This window comes from Tetrahymena thermophila (assembly GCF_000189635.1).
Source record: "Tetrahymena thermophila SB210 genomic scaffold scf_8254716, whole genome shotgun sequence".
Classification (NCBI taxonomy): Eukaryota; Ciliophora; class Oligohymenophorea; order Hymenostomatida; family Tetrahymenidae; genus Tetrahymena; species Tetrahymena thermophila.
This window is the reverse complement of record NW_002476481.1, coordinates 334,826-350,243: the sequence shown is the minus strand read 5'-3', so window position 1 is coordinate 350,243 and position 15,418 is coordinate 334,826. Positions and strand designations below refer to the sequence as shown.

At 21.8% G+C, this 15,418-nt stretch overlaps 2 protein-coding genes across 2 annotated transcripts in view; one reads left to right on the top strand and one right to left on the bottom strand. All coding sequences in view use genetic code 6, as the record gives it.

Moving 5' to 3' along the window:
- Nucleotides 1–5,080: 5,080 nt before the first annotated feature.
- Nucleotides 5,081–11,529, top strand: TTHERM_00101100 (RasGEF domain protein; the record flags this gene model as incomplete). The annotated part of the gene is made up of 7 exons (XM_001012159.2): nucleotides 5,081–5,218; nucleotides 5,408–5,684; nucleotides 6,529–6,549; nucleotides 8,243–8,323; nucleotides 9,239–9,427; nucleotides 9,589–10,046; nucleotides 10,180–11,529. 7 exons carry the CDS (start codon nucleotides 5,081–5,083, stop codon nucleotides 11,527–11,529), a joined length of 2,514 nt encoding a protein of 837 aa, XP_001012159.2.
- A 3,665-nt stretch (nucleotides 11,530–15,194) lies between these two features.
- TTHERM_000100100 (hypothetical protein) overlaps nucleotides 15,195–15,418 on the bottom strand; it is a gene marked incomplete at both ends in the record, with an annotated part of 330 nt that continues 106 nt past the window's right edge. Inside the window, 2 exons of the mRNA XM_012796612.1 lie at nucleotides 15,195–15,250; nucleotides 15,371–15,418. The exon at nucleotides 15,371–15,418 is cut by the window's right edge and continues 106 nt beyond it. Of these exons, the coding sequence (XP_012652066.1) occupies nucleotides 15,195–15,250; nucleotides 15,371–15,418 (104 nt within the window). The remainder of the gene's footprint in view (nucleotides 15,251–15,370) is intronic.

Here is a 15,418-nt window from a genome sequence, read left to right as displayed (position 1 = left end):
ACCAAGCTGCTTTTTTTTGAGAATTGATTGAATTAAATTTAATTTAAATCTATTGATTTCATTTTGTTAGTTTACTCGTTTTTTAGAAAATTCTTTTTTTATTATCAAATATTTTTAAAAAAGTTAGAAATAATTTAAAATTTTATTTTTAATTGTTTAAATTAAAAATTAAATCTAAACAACAAAAAATAATTAGAAAATTTTAAGTATAAAATCTTGAATGCAAAAAAATATCAAATTTTTTATATGTTTGTGTATTTATTTATTTGTTAATTTGCTTAATTATTTATTTTTTGTTTAATTATATTCGTTTATTTAAGTTTTAACAATCTAAAGTCAAATATTTTAACTTATGCAAACGTTTAAGCTTTATTTTATAATAAAATTTATTCTAAAAGTTGAATATTAAATAAAAAAAATAGATTAAAATAAAAATTTAAGAATGGCTTGATAAAATGTAGTGTTTTTTGTTTTGTTTGTTTGTTTGTAGGCACGTATTATTAGTTAAGGTAAATAAATAAGTAAACTATTGATATAAATGCAAAGTAAATCAGATTTAATATCTAGATAGAAATATGTTAATTATATTTTGATTAAAAGAAGAATTTTATATAAATACCATCAACCAGCAAGAAAGGAGATCAAAAAAATGTGTTTACAAAATTAAGAGATAAAATATGCAGTGAAGATTGATTTGAGCTTATTGGTTGATTTAATTAATTTAAATTAATACTTGATTAGATCAGATAATTTTTCTTTTATTAAATCAATTATAATAAATTTTTTTTGGCTGAAATATTATTAATGATACAATTCTACTTAGGATATTTTGCTTCGCCAAGAGCTGAAAATTATAATTTGCTGTTTAGTGAAATAAATATCGTTGATTATATTTAAAATATAAGTTTTTTCTTGTATGCTTTGTAGATTTTATATCATAAATTTATAAACTAAACTTTATCTTATATTGAAAAATAGAATGTAAGGAAGGTTTGTATAAAATATCTATATATATACTCAAACAAACTATTCTATCGCTTGAATTAAGTATTAATTAAATTGTTATGTTAATATTTGCATTATATTAAATATTGATGAGATTTTCTATCTTATTGTTTGTTAATCATTCATTTTTTTATGTTTATCCTAATTAAATATTAATCTATTTCTACCCTAAAATTCATGCTTAAAAATCTTTTGTCTTTTCTTGAATATTTACCATTTTTGCTAAAAATTATTTAAGAACTAAAAAATGCATTTTTGTCATCAATTATTCATTCAATCTTTAGCTTACTTTAGGTGAATTTTTTTTATAATATTAAAATTTACTGAATTTATTTTTGAGATAAAAATTTGGTTTGTGACAAGATCATATAATAGGTCGATAGTAATTAATTGAGATGTGACCTTTTTTATCTATTTGAGAAGATCTTCTTTGTCCAAAGATTTTTTGTAATAATAAATTGTGTAAACATTTTTTATTTTCCAATTAAAGAATAAAAATAAAAAATATTCTTTGCTATAAAAATGGATCAATTATAAATTTTTAAAATGTGAAAAAATAATTTATTTTTTGAGTATTTATTTTTTATGTTTGAATCAACTTTTTTTGATTGGTTGATTATTTTTTTTATTTAATAATCATCAAACCACAACAAATAAATAGATAATTAAATAAATTAATTAATTAATAAGGTTATTTTTCTATTTTTTTAAGCTTTAATTTCTTAATGCTGGAATAATACATTTTTACAATCATTATTATAAATTTTAGAATATTTATTATTTACATTTTGAAATACAAAATAACTTATTTAGGATGTAAGATTATAATATTAACTCATTCTTACTACATTCACGCAAAATAAATAACTAATTGTCCTTATGATTATAAAATAATGATTAATAATCAAAGTGGCTACTTGCAACATAATTAATTAATAAAGTGAATTCAATTAACTGCATTCAAGCAAACTATAAGAAAAGACTAGTAGAAAATAGAACTAACAATAAGTTCCTAAATTAAATTGGTTAGTTAGTTAGTAAGTCAATTGTTTGGTTAGTTTGTTTGCTTGTTTATAAATATTCAATAAAAAATTAGTCTGATGATCTTAAGCATTAAAACATTAATTCTCTTTATCATGTTATTATTTTATTCATATTAATATAAATACATTTATTTATTTTAGAATGTATTGTCTACATTAACTTATGTGCTTCTTTTTTGAAGAAGATATGAATATATATTAGTAAAAATTTTATCAAATTTTGAATAAGTTTTACAATAAATACTCTTTAAATATGTTAAAAAATACCATTATAATATGATAGAAACTTCAAAATAAAAGGTAAGGTATAAAATGTTAAGGCTTCAACATCATTTAAGTTTTATTTTTTGGCAATATGTAATTTACAGCAGATGTTAGTTAGATAAATATAAAAGATTCTAACTTACAATTAATTATTGATTTCTTTAAGATAAGGAAGATAGATAGATAGATATAAAGAAAGATATGATTTTGTATCTTTTTAAAACCAAAAAAAGAGTTATAAGCTAGATTGAATAGTTGTTCGATCTATTGACTGATTGATTAAGTTAGTATAAACAAGGTTTCAATCACTTTTATTTAAACGTAAAATTTAACTTATTAGAAAAATATTAAGTGATTGTTTATTAAATGAAATATCTTAAGGATATAGTACATATTGTTTATTTTATTATGCAATATATAATACTGTCATAGAAAAAACTTAATTTAATTTATAAATCATCACCTTTTTAGTCAGTTTATTAATTGCTGCCAGCAAACTATAAACAATTAAACAGTCATCTATCTTACAACAAAAAAAACAATAAATAAATTAATAATTGCTCAATTAAATAAACTGCCATCTTTTATAATATTTACTTTGGTTTAATTACTTTTTACATTTGAAAAAAGTGAACAGCTAAAACTATCTAAATGATATTTTAAATAATTAGCAATAAAGGAGAAGATTATAATACACTGGATCAAAAAAATCTAGGAGAGCAATTATATTATTTGTGGGCATCTTTGCTGATTAAAATCAAGCAGAGGAATATGCAAAAAAATAAATTATTAAGATTATTAGTTCTAAATATTTTTTTATCTATGTAGTTTCACTGGTTAGTAATTATTCTTATACAAAAATTTAATTACAGACACATAATATTGATTTCAGCAAATGTTATTAATTTCTCGCTTAATTAGATAAATACAAAATTAATTTATCTCAGTTTGACTACTCTCGAATCAGATTAATTTTCCTTATAATATTCTTAAACATATATAAATAAATCCTTTTATAAAATCCTACTTAAAATAAATACAAAGAAATAAATTAGCAAACGGATATTCAGCGCCCTTCCCTTCTTAAAACAGATTTTTATGAGTTTAATAGTGTAATCATTTATTTTAATATAGATATAAAATTTATAGCAGAAAAGAAAAGCATGAAACAAGCAAGTACTGTTTATTTAATGGACTAGTATTTTGATTTCAATTATTATAAGTAATTTTTACCACAAAATAAAACTTTTGTCAGAAAAATCTCATATCACTTTCATATTCTTAATTCAGTTTAAAATCTATTCTATTTATCGAAGTTTTTAATGGCTCTTTTATTTATTGGTTTAAGATAAATAAAATTTAAATCAAAACTATTACAAAAAATAATAAAATTCTATCTTATATTTGAAAAACAATTACAAAGGAGAATGTTTTAAAATTTTAAGGGGAGAATTCGCTTGAAATCATAATAAAAGAATAAGTCTACGAAATTAAATATCCTGAAAAAATTAGAATAACTAAATCCAAGTATATTTTGTCATTAAAATCACAAATCTTTTTTTATCATAGAAGGATAGAAGGCAATTAAATAATTGAATACAAATAAAGATAATTTTGACAGGTGTTAAGAAATAAATTAAGTGAATGGTTATTCTATACCAAAAAGTCTGCTTTTTAAATTGTTTGTAAATATTTATTTATTTATTAAATCGGGGGCCTCATTAATCATAGGAATCTTCAGAGAAAAAAGGAAGATAATAATCAAAAGCTTTCTTTGGTAAGTTAAGTCTTTTTATTCAAATTAATTTTAAAAAAGCAGAATAAATACTTGCTAGCTTATCTTTAAAATTTGTAAATTTTTTTATGGATTGATTTATTTATTATGTTTGTATTTTTCGCATAATTTGATCAAAATAAAGTAGTTTAAAAACCATCTAATCTTAGTAAAGAAAATTTGATCATTGAACAAAAGTAACTTTAATAAGACTTGTGGGTTTTATTTATGCCTTAATATTTCGTTTATGCTGGAAAGATTGTGAATAAACTGCATATAGATAAATATTTGAAAAGTAATTTGAGCAAATTTAATTAGTACTTTGATTGAGTTTTCCAGTAAATGGCTAGTTTACAGAATGAATCAAATTATTTTGAAGATATTAAATTTTCTAGATCTATTTGGAATAAAGACTGACAAATTTAATCAAATTAGATAAATAGATTTGATTCTCTAAAATATTTATTAGTTTGTTTTTATCTTTTATTTGATTCTTTTTATCTATCAATTTATTTGATTCTTTTATATGTGATTTTAAATTTTGTTAGAGAAGTGTAAATAAATCTAAACAAAATAAATAAAAAATGAAATAAAAAAAGAAGCAAAAAGAATAACAAATTATTAATTTATTTGTTTTTTTGTTTGCTTTTTTGATTTTTGCTGCAGCATGTATGTCATACAGTGCTTATCTAAAAAAAAGTATTACTTAATTTAATGAAGGTATGTATTAATTAATTAATATGATAGAAAAGGCATTTCAGCTAGTTTAATTAAGTTTTTACCTATCTGTATTTTTAATTAAATTTTTTTTTTTTGTTGCTGTCTTTACTTATTGCCTTTACTATCTTTTACATTATTTATTTATTTGTTAATTTGATTGCTTGCTTGCTTGTATGCTTGTTTTGATTTTGTTTTCTTTTAATTATTGAATATTTATTTATTGATTTTGATTTTGCTAGCTTTATTATTTATTGGTTGTAAGAAAGAAAAAAATATGTTTTTTATTGATATAATCTACAATAAATCAAAAAGCAAATAATTAATAAACAAAGAAAAAATTGATAATTAAAAAGAAAGAATCAAAACACAAAAGGAAATACAAAGGTAACTTTCTTGTGTATTATACGATTTTGTATACATTCCTATTTTTTTAAAATCTCAAATCTCACATGAAAGCTCCTTCAGAGCCTTCCAAAAGCGTTAAAGCAAAAAATAAATTGGCATTTAACATCGCTAAGTTTAGGTTTTGGTACGCCAACGAATACTCTAATGAAGGATGAGAGTCAAATAAACTAATACTTACCATTTTTTATAAAAAAAGGTTGACCAAATTCTTGGACAGAAAGAGTTTTGTTGTTAATTTATGTCCTAATCTCAATCATCAACCTTATATGAAAACGATTCATATTTGTCTGAATCTTTGACTTCTGGTAGCAATATGCTCAACGATAAGAACAATTACACTAGAGGAAGAGCTTCTCAAGTGAGCAACCAGAGTATTCTCTATGTAGGTAGAAAGAATGCTTCTATGGTTTAGCACGTCGTTTAGAGCTCTCCCTAACATTTCTCTATTTCAAATAAACTCAATGAATCCTTTGGTAATATATTACAAAAATATATATAAATAAATACATTTAGTTACTTTTTCTAATTCAAAGTAAATAAATGTGCATATAAAAGTTCATTTTTTCTTTCATTCTGCTTAGTTAGTTAATTATTTAATAATTTAGAAAGGTGATGAGTAAATAAATGCTTTCATTTATCTTGCTTAAATGCAATTGGCATTTATTTAATTGCAAATAAATTTACAAATCTACTAAAAATTGAAATTTATTTCATAAAAACTATCACTAAATTCCTCCTCCAATTAATTTTATTATAATTTTTAATTAGTTCATTTTTAGCTATTACAACTTATTAAGCTACTTCTAAAATTTATTTGAAGTAATAAATTTGCAAATTTGCAATGAGTTAGTGAGTGAGTGTATAATAAATAATACCACTCAAACCTAATTTTCATCTGCTGAATATTTCAATTCAAAGCAAGATGATTTTAAATTTCCTAAAACACTTCTCTCTTGCATTATTTTTGAATGTTATTTTGTAGAAATTAATTTTGCCCACATCAACAATATAAAAAATGACAAATGCATTGAAGCAAACAAGTATTATTTATTTAAATCTTTTAAAAGAGGAAAAAAATAGAAGAAAATTTTAGAATATTTAAAACATACATAAAAAAATTTAATTTATAAATTTGAAAAGCCTTCCAAATTAAAATAGAGTTTTATTCCTCTTAGAATATCCTTTCAAATACTAACTAACTATTCTACCCCTTTTATCTTTTTGAATTAAGTTTTCTCAAAGCGGATCAAAAAGAAAGAAATATTATCTAAAATAAAATAACTCAATCTTATAATTTTTATTTAATTTATTCTATAGGATCAGATCTAGTTTAGGACTGTAAGTTTTTGTTTATAAATTTTTTTTTTACACTTATTTTAAATGATAAATCAAACTCTGCAAATAATATATTTGCTTCTTGCGGGATCTAAAATTTGCTTAGTGATAAAAGTCTAGAACATTTAGAAATTAAATTAAGAGTAAGAGAAATTTAAGAGATTGGAGTGAGTGTGAATGCGTTAGTAGGGAATTACATCAAATACTTGGATTAGATTTATTTAGGCTTTAAACGTGAAATAGAAAGATAGATTAAAGTAAAATAAGATATAAACTCTATATATGATGATGATATAGATTAAATTCTGATTTTTAAAGAATAATCTGGCAATAGAATAAAAAATACTAATATTTCTTAATGAAGAGTTGACTTAATACGTTAATAATTTAATAAAAATACTTGAACTATAAATTATTAATTTTTAAAACTGTATCGTCATACATATGGAACTTACTCTAAGCATTCATTAATTAGCAATGATAATCAATAAAGCTAAATTAGTTCTAACACAGGAATAATTAACTCTATTACTAAGTATCAAAATAATGCAAAAGAATAGATTATTCAATGTAGAAGAAACTCTTTTTATTTTTCTTCAAGTAATAAACCAATACGCTGCCTCAAATTACTCTAAAACCACAAAATGCGCTTCTTTGTAACCTTTTTCACATGATTTATTTTATTTTGCAATTTTGTAAGATACCTTTATTTAAGGCTGAATATGACGTTATAGGAAACAATTACACTGAACAATAATAATGATGATATTTAATAAATGCTAATTAAATGTACTATCAATACGAAATCAGGGTATCTGCTCCTTTAATTATTTTCTTTTAACTGGAGGTTGTTTTCCTTAAAAAAATTAATTTAGTCAGATTAATTTGCTATCTCCTTTAATATTACAAAGATCATGCGAATGAAATTTAATTACATGCATTTTGAATCCAAAAAACCTTATTAAATATTATATGAGCTATTTATTAGATTTCTAGAGAAATAAGGATTAACTGGTGGTCAGCCTAATCTATAATATATTCTTCATTAAAATTTTGATAAACTTACTTTTATCTTCTACTGCAATTTTGTTTGTAAATTTGCGTGAATAAAAAAATACGAATATTCATAGTACAAATGTGAAATATTTTGCATGAAATCGAATTCTACTAAATTTGAATAAATTGACTAATACTCGTTAATATTTGGTGCTATTGATAATTTATTTGCTTTTATTGACGAAATTTCTCTGGAATTAATAGTGAAATATAAAGAGAAATTTAAATTGCTTAAGTTGTGATTATTAATTGCGCTTTAACTTTTCTAGCCTAGTCTAATTAATATTTGCAAAAATTAGCCATACAAAACCTATCTTAATTTGTGTAAGTCTTAAAGTGCAAAAAATTATGAAATCCAATGCAACGTTAACTTACTCACATCCAGCACTCATTTCTCTCCCTACATATCTACTTACATTATTTGAATTATCTGCGTATTATTTCATAGATTTGCTTCATCATATCCTAAAATCTTTCACATTATCCTTTTTAAACAATGAATAAAGATTTATCAATCAATCGATAGATAATAGATTGATTTATAGTTTGATTTATCATTTAAAAGCGAATTAATAAATGAATACCAAAGAATATTTAAATAGTTAACTATTTATGTAATATATTATTTATTTTTAAAAAGAAGATAATAGCACTCAGCACAGAAACTCTAGCTTCTCAAATAGTAATGGTGGGGGATCTTTCATATCTCGTAGTGGTAATGGTAATTTACATATTTAATTGCATCTATACATAAAGAGAACTTAACTAAATACTTATTTATCCCTCCCTCCCTTCTTTTAAATTTAAATTTTTTTATGGGTTTGAATCTAAAATAAAGCTCACTCAATCAATAAATCACTCATAGTGGTCCAACATATTACTTTCACTTATATTTTTAAATTATTTATTTATTTATTTCACTTGAAGGTGAAACTAAATTTTCACATTATTTGAATCTTATTTAAAATAAATGATTGAATCTATAAGACAAAGTGAATAAATATGTTTGTTTATAAACAGTAATCTTATATTCCTTACTGGCTTTATTTTATATTTAAATATTTTAGTTTATTCATAATTATTGATTGATCATAATTTTTATAGTGATAATATTATTTAAACTTCACTTCGAATTAAAATCGCACCAAATATTTTAAGAGAAATGAAGATTTAAATAGAATATCTATACTCCCATTTAGTTTAATAGCATACTATGAACCAAATTAGCGCAAAGAATCAAAAGAGAATAAAAAATTATTGAATATTTTTTATAAAAAATTGACAGATTTGTTTTTAATCCGAGTAGATTTAAATTTTGATTTCTACTTGCCAAAAATCATTAACTAATTAATTAAAAACTAAAAAAAACCAAATAGTCATTCAATTACACAAATATCTTTTTAAATTCTCCTACTTTTTCCTTTAACATTAAGATTTTTTAATTAATTAAATAATAAACAAATTTTTTCCCCACACTTTATACTTTACTGTAAAAAAAAAAATTAGTTTATCCTTTCAGTTTTTAAAAATACAAAGTAAATTTTGAATAAATATCTTTTTAAGAAATGAATGAATTATACTTTTCATGAATTAATTAATAATTTTAACTTAAAAATTATTTTTTAATAAAAAACAGGAAGAATATTATCTGACCAAAACTTAAGCCCTCTTTGCAACAAGTTATCTGACCTTTCTAATGGTGGTGGATTCAGCAACAGCTTTAATTATGGCAATCGCTAGATAAATACATCAACATCGAGCTATTCATCTCTCAATGACAATATTGAAATGAGTAACTCTCTTCTCCTTGCTAAAGAATATTTAGGTAATTATTGAATAAATCAACAAAAATACTTTAAAATTACAACAATACTAACTTTTTTATTTAAAACTGATATTTCATCACATTATTATTAATATTAATCTCTTTTATAGACCTTTTTCAAAATTCTAATTCAACTAAAAATATCAATTTTTATAATAAAGAAAAAGACGAATCTCTGATTGATTAAAATATTTTTGAACTCCTTTTTGAAGATTTACACACCCTCAACTCGAATAGCATTAAAGAATACTACAATAAAATTATAACATCTTTCTAGAATGATGATGATTACTCATAATTTTTTAATGAAAACCAATTCATTGAAGACTAAGTCTCAAGCAAAAAAATTATTAATTTATAATCAAATTCATCAATCTGCACAAATTTAAATAGCTTGAATGATGTTTCCTCAACTTCTCCTATGAATGAAGCATTTGATTTCTAAACCTTTGACACTATTTAAGACTTTGATAATTCCTAACAAAACTTAAAAGTTGGCTCTGCAATGAGTTCATTAATTTTCCAAATCAACCCATAAAAACACTTCAGAAATACCATGATTCTCACATTTGACTACTTTATGACTCCTTTGACATTCTTGCTCTACGTGATAAAATGCGTAACTAATCTTTGAATTATTATTTTATTTCATTAATCATAATTGTTAAATAAAATTTTTTTCATTTATGAATATTTTTTGATAATTTATTTTAGTTGAATTTTGAAGAAATAAAATTTTTTTATATTTGTAGTATTATATTCCCAAGCCAATCGGACTCAGTGAAAAGGAAGAAGAAAAATTCGATAAAAGAATGGAATAAATTCGTATCAATATTGGATAAGTTATCAGAGATTACGTAGAAATCCGTTCATCTGAATTCCTTTAATCAAACATCACTAGCGTATTGTTAATTGTCTTTTTCCAAACAATTCCTTCTAATAGCAAGGAAAAAAGCTTGTTCACTCAACTTGCTGAAAAAGTGAAGGAGAAAAAAACTTAATATGAGCTATAAAATTTGTAAAAAAGTAAAAGATAAGCAATTATTTATAATAGCTCATGTTTTAGTACTAACTCCTCTTCAACTTATCCTCAAAATATTTACCAAAAATCAAACCCTCAAAATACTTCATTCTCTGCCCCAAACAATTTGATGTGTTTAGGCCAAAGCAATTCTAGCATTCTAAGTGAAGAATTGATGAGAATCGAAAAGAAAAATAAATAAATTCAACGTCACCTCTCCCTTTACGAACTCTCCCCTCTGTTACACTATCAAACTGAAACTATAGCAAAAGTCTTAGCTCAAATTGATGCCAAGTGGTTTATTCGTTTGAACATCAGCAATCTCATTAACTCTAAAGTAAGTGTCTGTAGTAAATCTTCCTATGTTAAGAAGTACTCAAACCGTTTCAACTATTATGTTTACTGGTTTAAGAACTAAGTGCTTAACTAAAAATAGATTGATAACAGAGTTAGCCAAATCTACTAATACATCGAAATCATGATCAAGCTTGATCAAGAATATCGCTCATATCCCACAGTTCATGCACTCTACACAGTTATTTCATACATGCAAAACTAACTTCCCTAAACATGGAAGCGTTTAGAAGAAAAGCTTCGTGCTTAAAAGAAGTGGGTTTCCATCACACTTGAATTACAAGAATATCAAAAGATGTTCAACGATAAATATTATGGCTACAAACAAACAATTCTGAAACATCAAGAAAATCGTAAAAGCTATATTCCTTGCATGAACCCTTACTTACAAGATATCTATAACGATGAAATGAAATTCACTGCTGTCTCTGCTAAGAAAAACAGTAGTGGAAACCAATTAGTAGTTCCCAGAGTCATTCACGAAAGAATAGGCGACCGTCTTTTGAACCTCTCAGTCTTACAAAAGCAATGTGAGAAAGTTTTCCCCAACCAAGACAACGAATACAAAGATTTTAGAAACACCAGGAATGATGAAAGCCAACTCTATACAATCTTCAAAAAGAAATGCGTTAAAGAAATCGATGATCTCCTCCTTTAAAATTGTATATAATTTAAAGATCTAGAGCTATACTTTATCGGAAAGTGCAAAGAAATAGAACCTAACTGACTCCTCAGATTACGAAGTGGAAATTTAATCAAAGATTTTCGCTTAACTAATAAGTTACATTATTCTAAACGATCTATTAAGACCTTAATTTAAATATTATTATTCCCATCAAAATCTAAATCAATCCTCTAAAAATAAAACTTATAAAATAATAAATTAATTAATAATCTAATCTTCTCTAATTATCATACTAAAGTCTTGAATCTTAAAACCAAAACCTGAAAGTAGGAAATGAATGAATGAATAAATATAATCCATCTAATTAATAACAAATAATTAGCAGATATTAATAAATAAAAAAAATAACCAATATTAACTTATAATAAATTTATTTTTTTTCAATTGATATGCTTGAGTGTTCCTGAATTTTACAATTAATAAAATATTTAACTTAAAAATCCTATAAACTATAACAACAACATCAAATGCTTAAATGCAACATTTGAATATCCTTGAGCTTTTAACAACTAACAAAATTTTAAAGAACGAATTAGCTCTTTCAAAAATATTTTTATTACTGAACTTTAATATATTTATTACCCTGAAAATTACACTACTCTAAAATAATAACTAACTAACTAACAAACTAATTAACAAACAAATTAATTATCTTTCTAACATTCCAAACAACGAATTAATCGCTCACTCATTTATATAAACATACACAAAAACAAGCATTCTTGCATAAAAAATGAAGAAAAAGAAAAATTTATAATCTAGATATAAAATATATTTCCTGAATTAATTAATTAACAGAACTAATTATAATTAAAAAAATTTAGAGTTATATTAAATTAAATAATTACCATTAAACTCAAGCAAGCAGCTACTTAAATACATATTTACTTAATTACTTAAACATTTTAACTAATAAGTAACAAATTTTTACTAATAAATCTTAACAAATGGTGATTTAATTAATTATTAACAGAAAAAATCTTTATATACAAAAATTATTCATTCATAAATCTTAAAAAAAGAATAGCCCTAAAAAATAAATAAATAATTTCTAAATAAAAGAATCATAATTTAATTTTTATATTGTTATTTAAACCTAATTTAACTTTGAACTGTAAATACTATATTTTAAACTTTATACTCGTTCGTTTCATCAATCAACTCATAATAACTTACTAGAATTTTAAGAAATTATTTTTTTTATATTTTAGCTAAACATTAATAAAATATCTTAATTCACATTATGAAAACTTTGTTGAATTTTTTAATTATATTAAATTATTAGAACAAATACAAAATCAAATCTCTTAAAAAAAGATAAACAAATACAAGAAATTAATAGTAATCTTTTATATCATGAATTTAAAGCAAATAATAATTTAAAAATCTACTTTTTGAATAAGATTAAATATATTAAAAGAAACATTTTCATAAAAATTTAAATCTTAGAAGTTTGGTTGGACTATTTTTAAGATATATTTGTAAATAAAGATAATAAAATTAAGTAAAAGATATAAAACTTATAGAATATTAAAGATTACTCGTTCTTTAAGTTATAAAATTTGATAAAAATTTGTTTTTCTTTTTATTTTGATAAAATAATCATGCCTAATTTCAGAATTGTAAATGCTCTAGAAAATATATTTTATGTTTTATAACTTATTAAAGATTTTAAATTTGAAATTGAAAGATTCGTATTATTAAATTATATATTTTTTCAGGGATATGATCTAAGAAATTATTTTATTTAAGTAAGAAAAAATAATAAAACAAATTTTTTTATCTAAATTACCACCCAAAAATACATTTTTATTTATTTTGATTTTTTTTGAATAATTGTATTAAATTATTTTTCAAGTATGAAAAATATATATATACTTTAACAATCATTAAATCAAAATTTTTATATCAAAACAATAGCAACAACTGTAATAACAAAAAATCTAAATTTTAATTTAGTATTTTTAATTTAATTCTAAACATATTATCCATAATTTCTCCCTGAGAGTGTGTAAAGTTTTTATCTTTTTATTGAGGAGAGGAGTTTTTATTTAACTTTTTATTAGGCTCTATTTACTACCGTTTAGGTGCTTGGAGGATAGTAATTACAGTAATTGTTAATTTTAAATATAAAAAGTAATAATTATTTCAAATATAAAATAAGCGTTTTTTAGTGAAAATAAGGTTAGTAATGTAAATTTTGTTTGGTTAAAATGTGATTTTTATACAAATTTATTAAAATTTTAAATTTCATCATAAAAATATGTAATCTTTTAATTAAATAAGTAGTAATTAAAGAAAATCTAACAAATTTATAACTTTTAATGTAAACCTATAAATAAGAAATATTAGAACACATAACTTAAAGCTTAGAAATATTAAATAATTTAGATATCAGACCAAATAAATAAATACAAAAAAATTTCTAATAATATATCTTTGTGTGAATTAATTAATTAAATTCAAAGCTAATAAAGTATTGTAAACTAAATCAAATCTCGTTTTTTACGCCTTAAATATTGTCTCTCTTATTTTTTTAATTTTATAACTCAAAAATTTATATTTTTTTAATTGGTTTTTTGATCAATAAATTCTTTTATAAATTTTTTTATTTGACTAGGTTTTTAAATTTCGATATTGATTGCATTCTAAAATTAATTATTTTAAGACCAGTCAGTCAGTTCTAGCTTTAATCATATCAATTTTGAGAAATCATACTTCTCAATTAATTTAGATGAAAAACTGAAAAGCTCATTTTTTATATAACTCTTTTTAAATTGAGAAAATATAGTTTTATTTATCAATAAAACTTAAAGGCAAATCTTTATTAAAGAATTAAAAATACTAAGTAATGGCAATTACATTTAAAAAATTAAAATTTTTGAAAATAAATTTGGTTGGTATTTATTTAACTTTAAATTTTTACATATTGTTCTATGAATTAAAATTCAAATTAACTTAATTTCTTTTTTAATGCTACTTAAAAACTTTTTTATTACTCCAATAAAAAATTATAAAATTATTTTTTAAACAAATTAAGCAATCGATCAACAATTTGTTTTTTTAGTATTTATTTATATGATAAATGATTTTGATTGAAAAATATTGTGATAAATTAATATAATTAACTAAATTACAGTGTAAATAATTGATAAATACCAAAAAACTAAGAATTAAATTATTAACCAATTTTCTGATATCAAAGTAAATTTACCGATTCAGTCAATCATATCGAAAGTAATCTTTAGAAAATTGAATATTTTTTACATACCTACATTTTGATTACAGGTCTTTATTTTTTACAGCTATAAAATATAGCTAGAAATTATTTTTAGGGATATAAATTATTAAAAAAAATAATACACTTAAAATTCATCTAATTTCTTTCAAACAATTGTCTTTTAAAAGATCGATTTTCTCTTTTTACTGCAATTTTTACTTCAAAAATATTTGTTATAAATTTTGTTAAGAAAGTTACTCGAGTACAGATAATTTTTTATTTAATTCCGCGATAAAGAAAATCAATAAAATATTTTTTTTTAAAACTATTAAAACCAAGCAATATTTGCCAAGGATTCATATAATTTTAAGCAATTTGTTTTTAAAAGATGAATTATCTCCTTTTTTTTGGTTTTTCATTTCTAAATTTTTTTGAAAATCTTTATTTACTTCAAAAAATTTTTTACAGATTTTGTTAAGAAAGTTACTCAAATATATAAAATCTTCTTATCAACATTTAAAATAAAAAGTCTTATTTGATTAGCTAAAAAATAATAAAAATTCAAAGATTTTGCTTATTTTCAAAAAATAATTATTCTTTGTAATTGTATTCTAAAAATAAAGTTTTATATGACTTATTTATTTTTTTTAAATTATAATTTACTCCCCAAGCTTGATTCCAAGATGCAGGCATTTTTCATGAATAAAAACC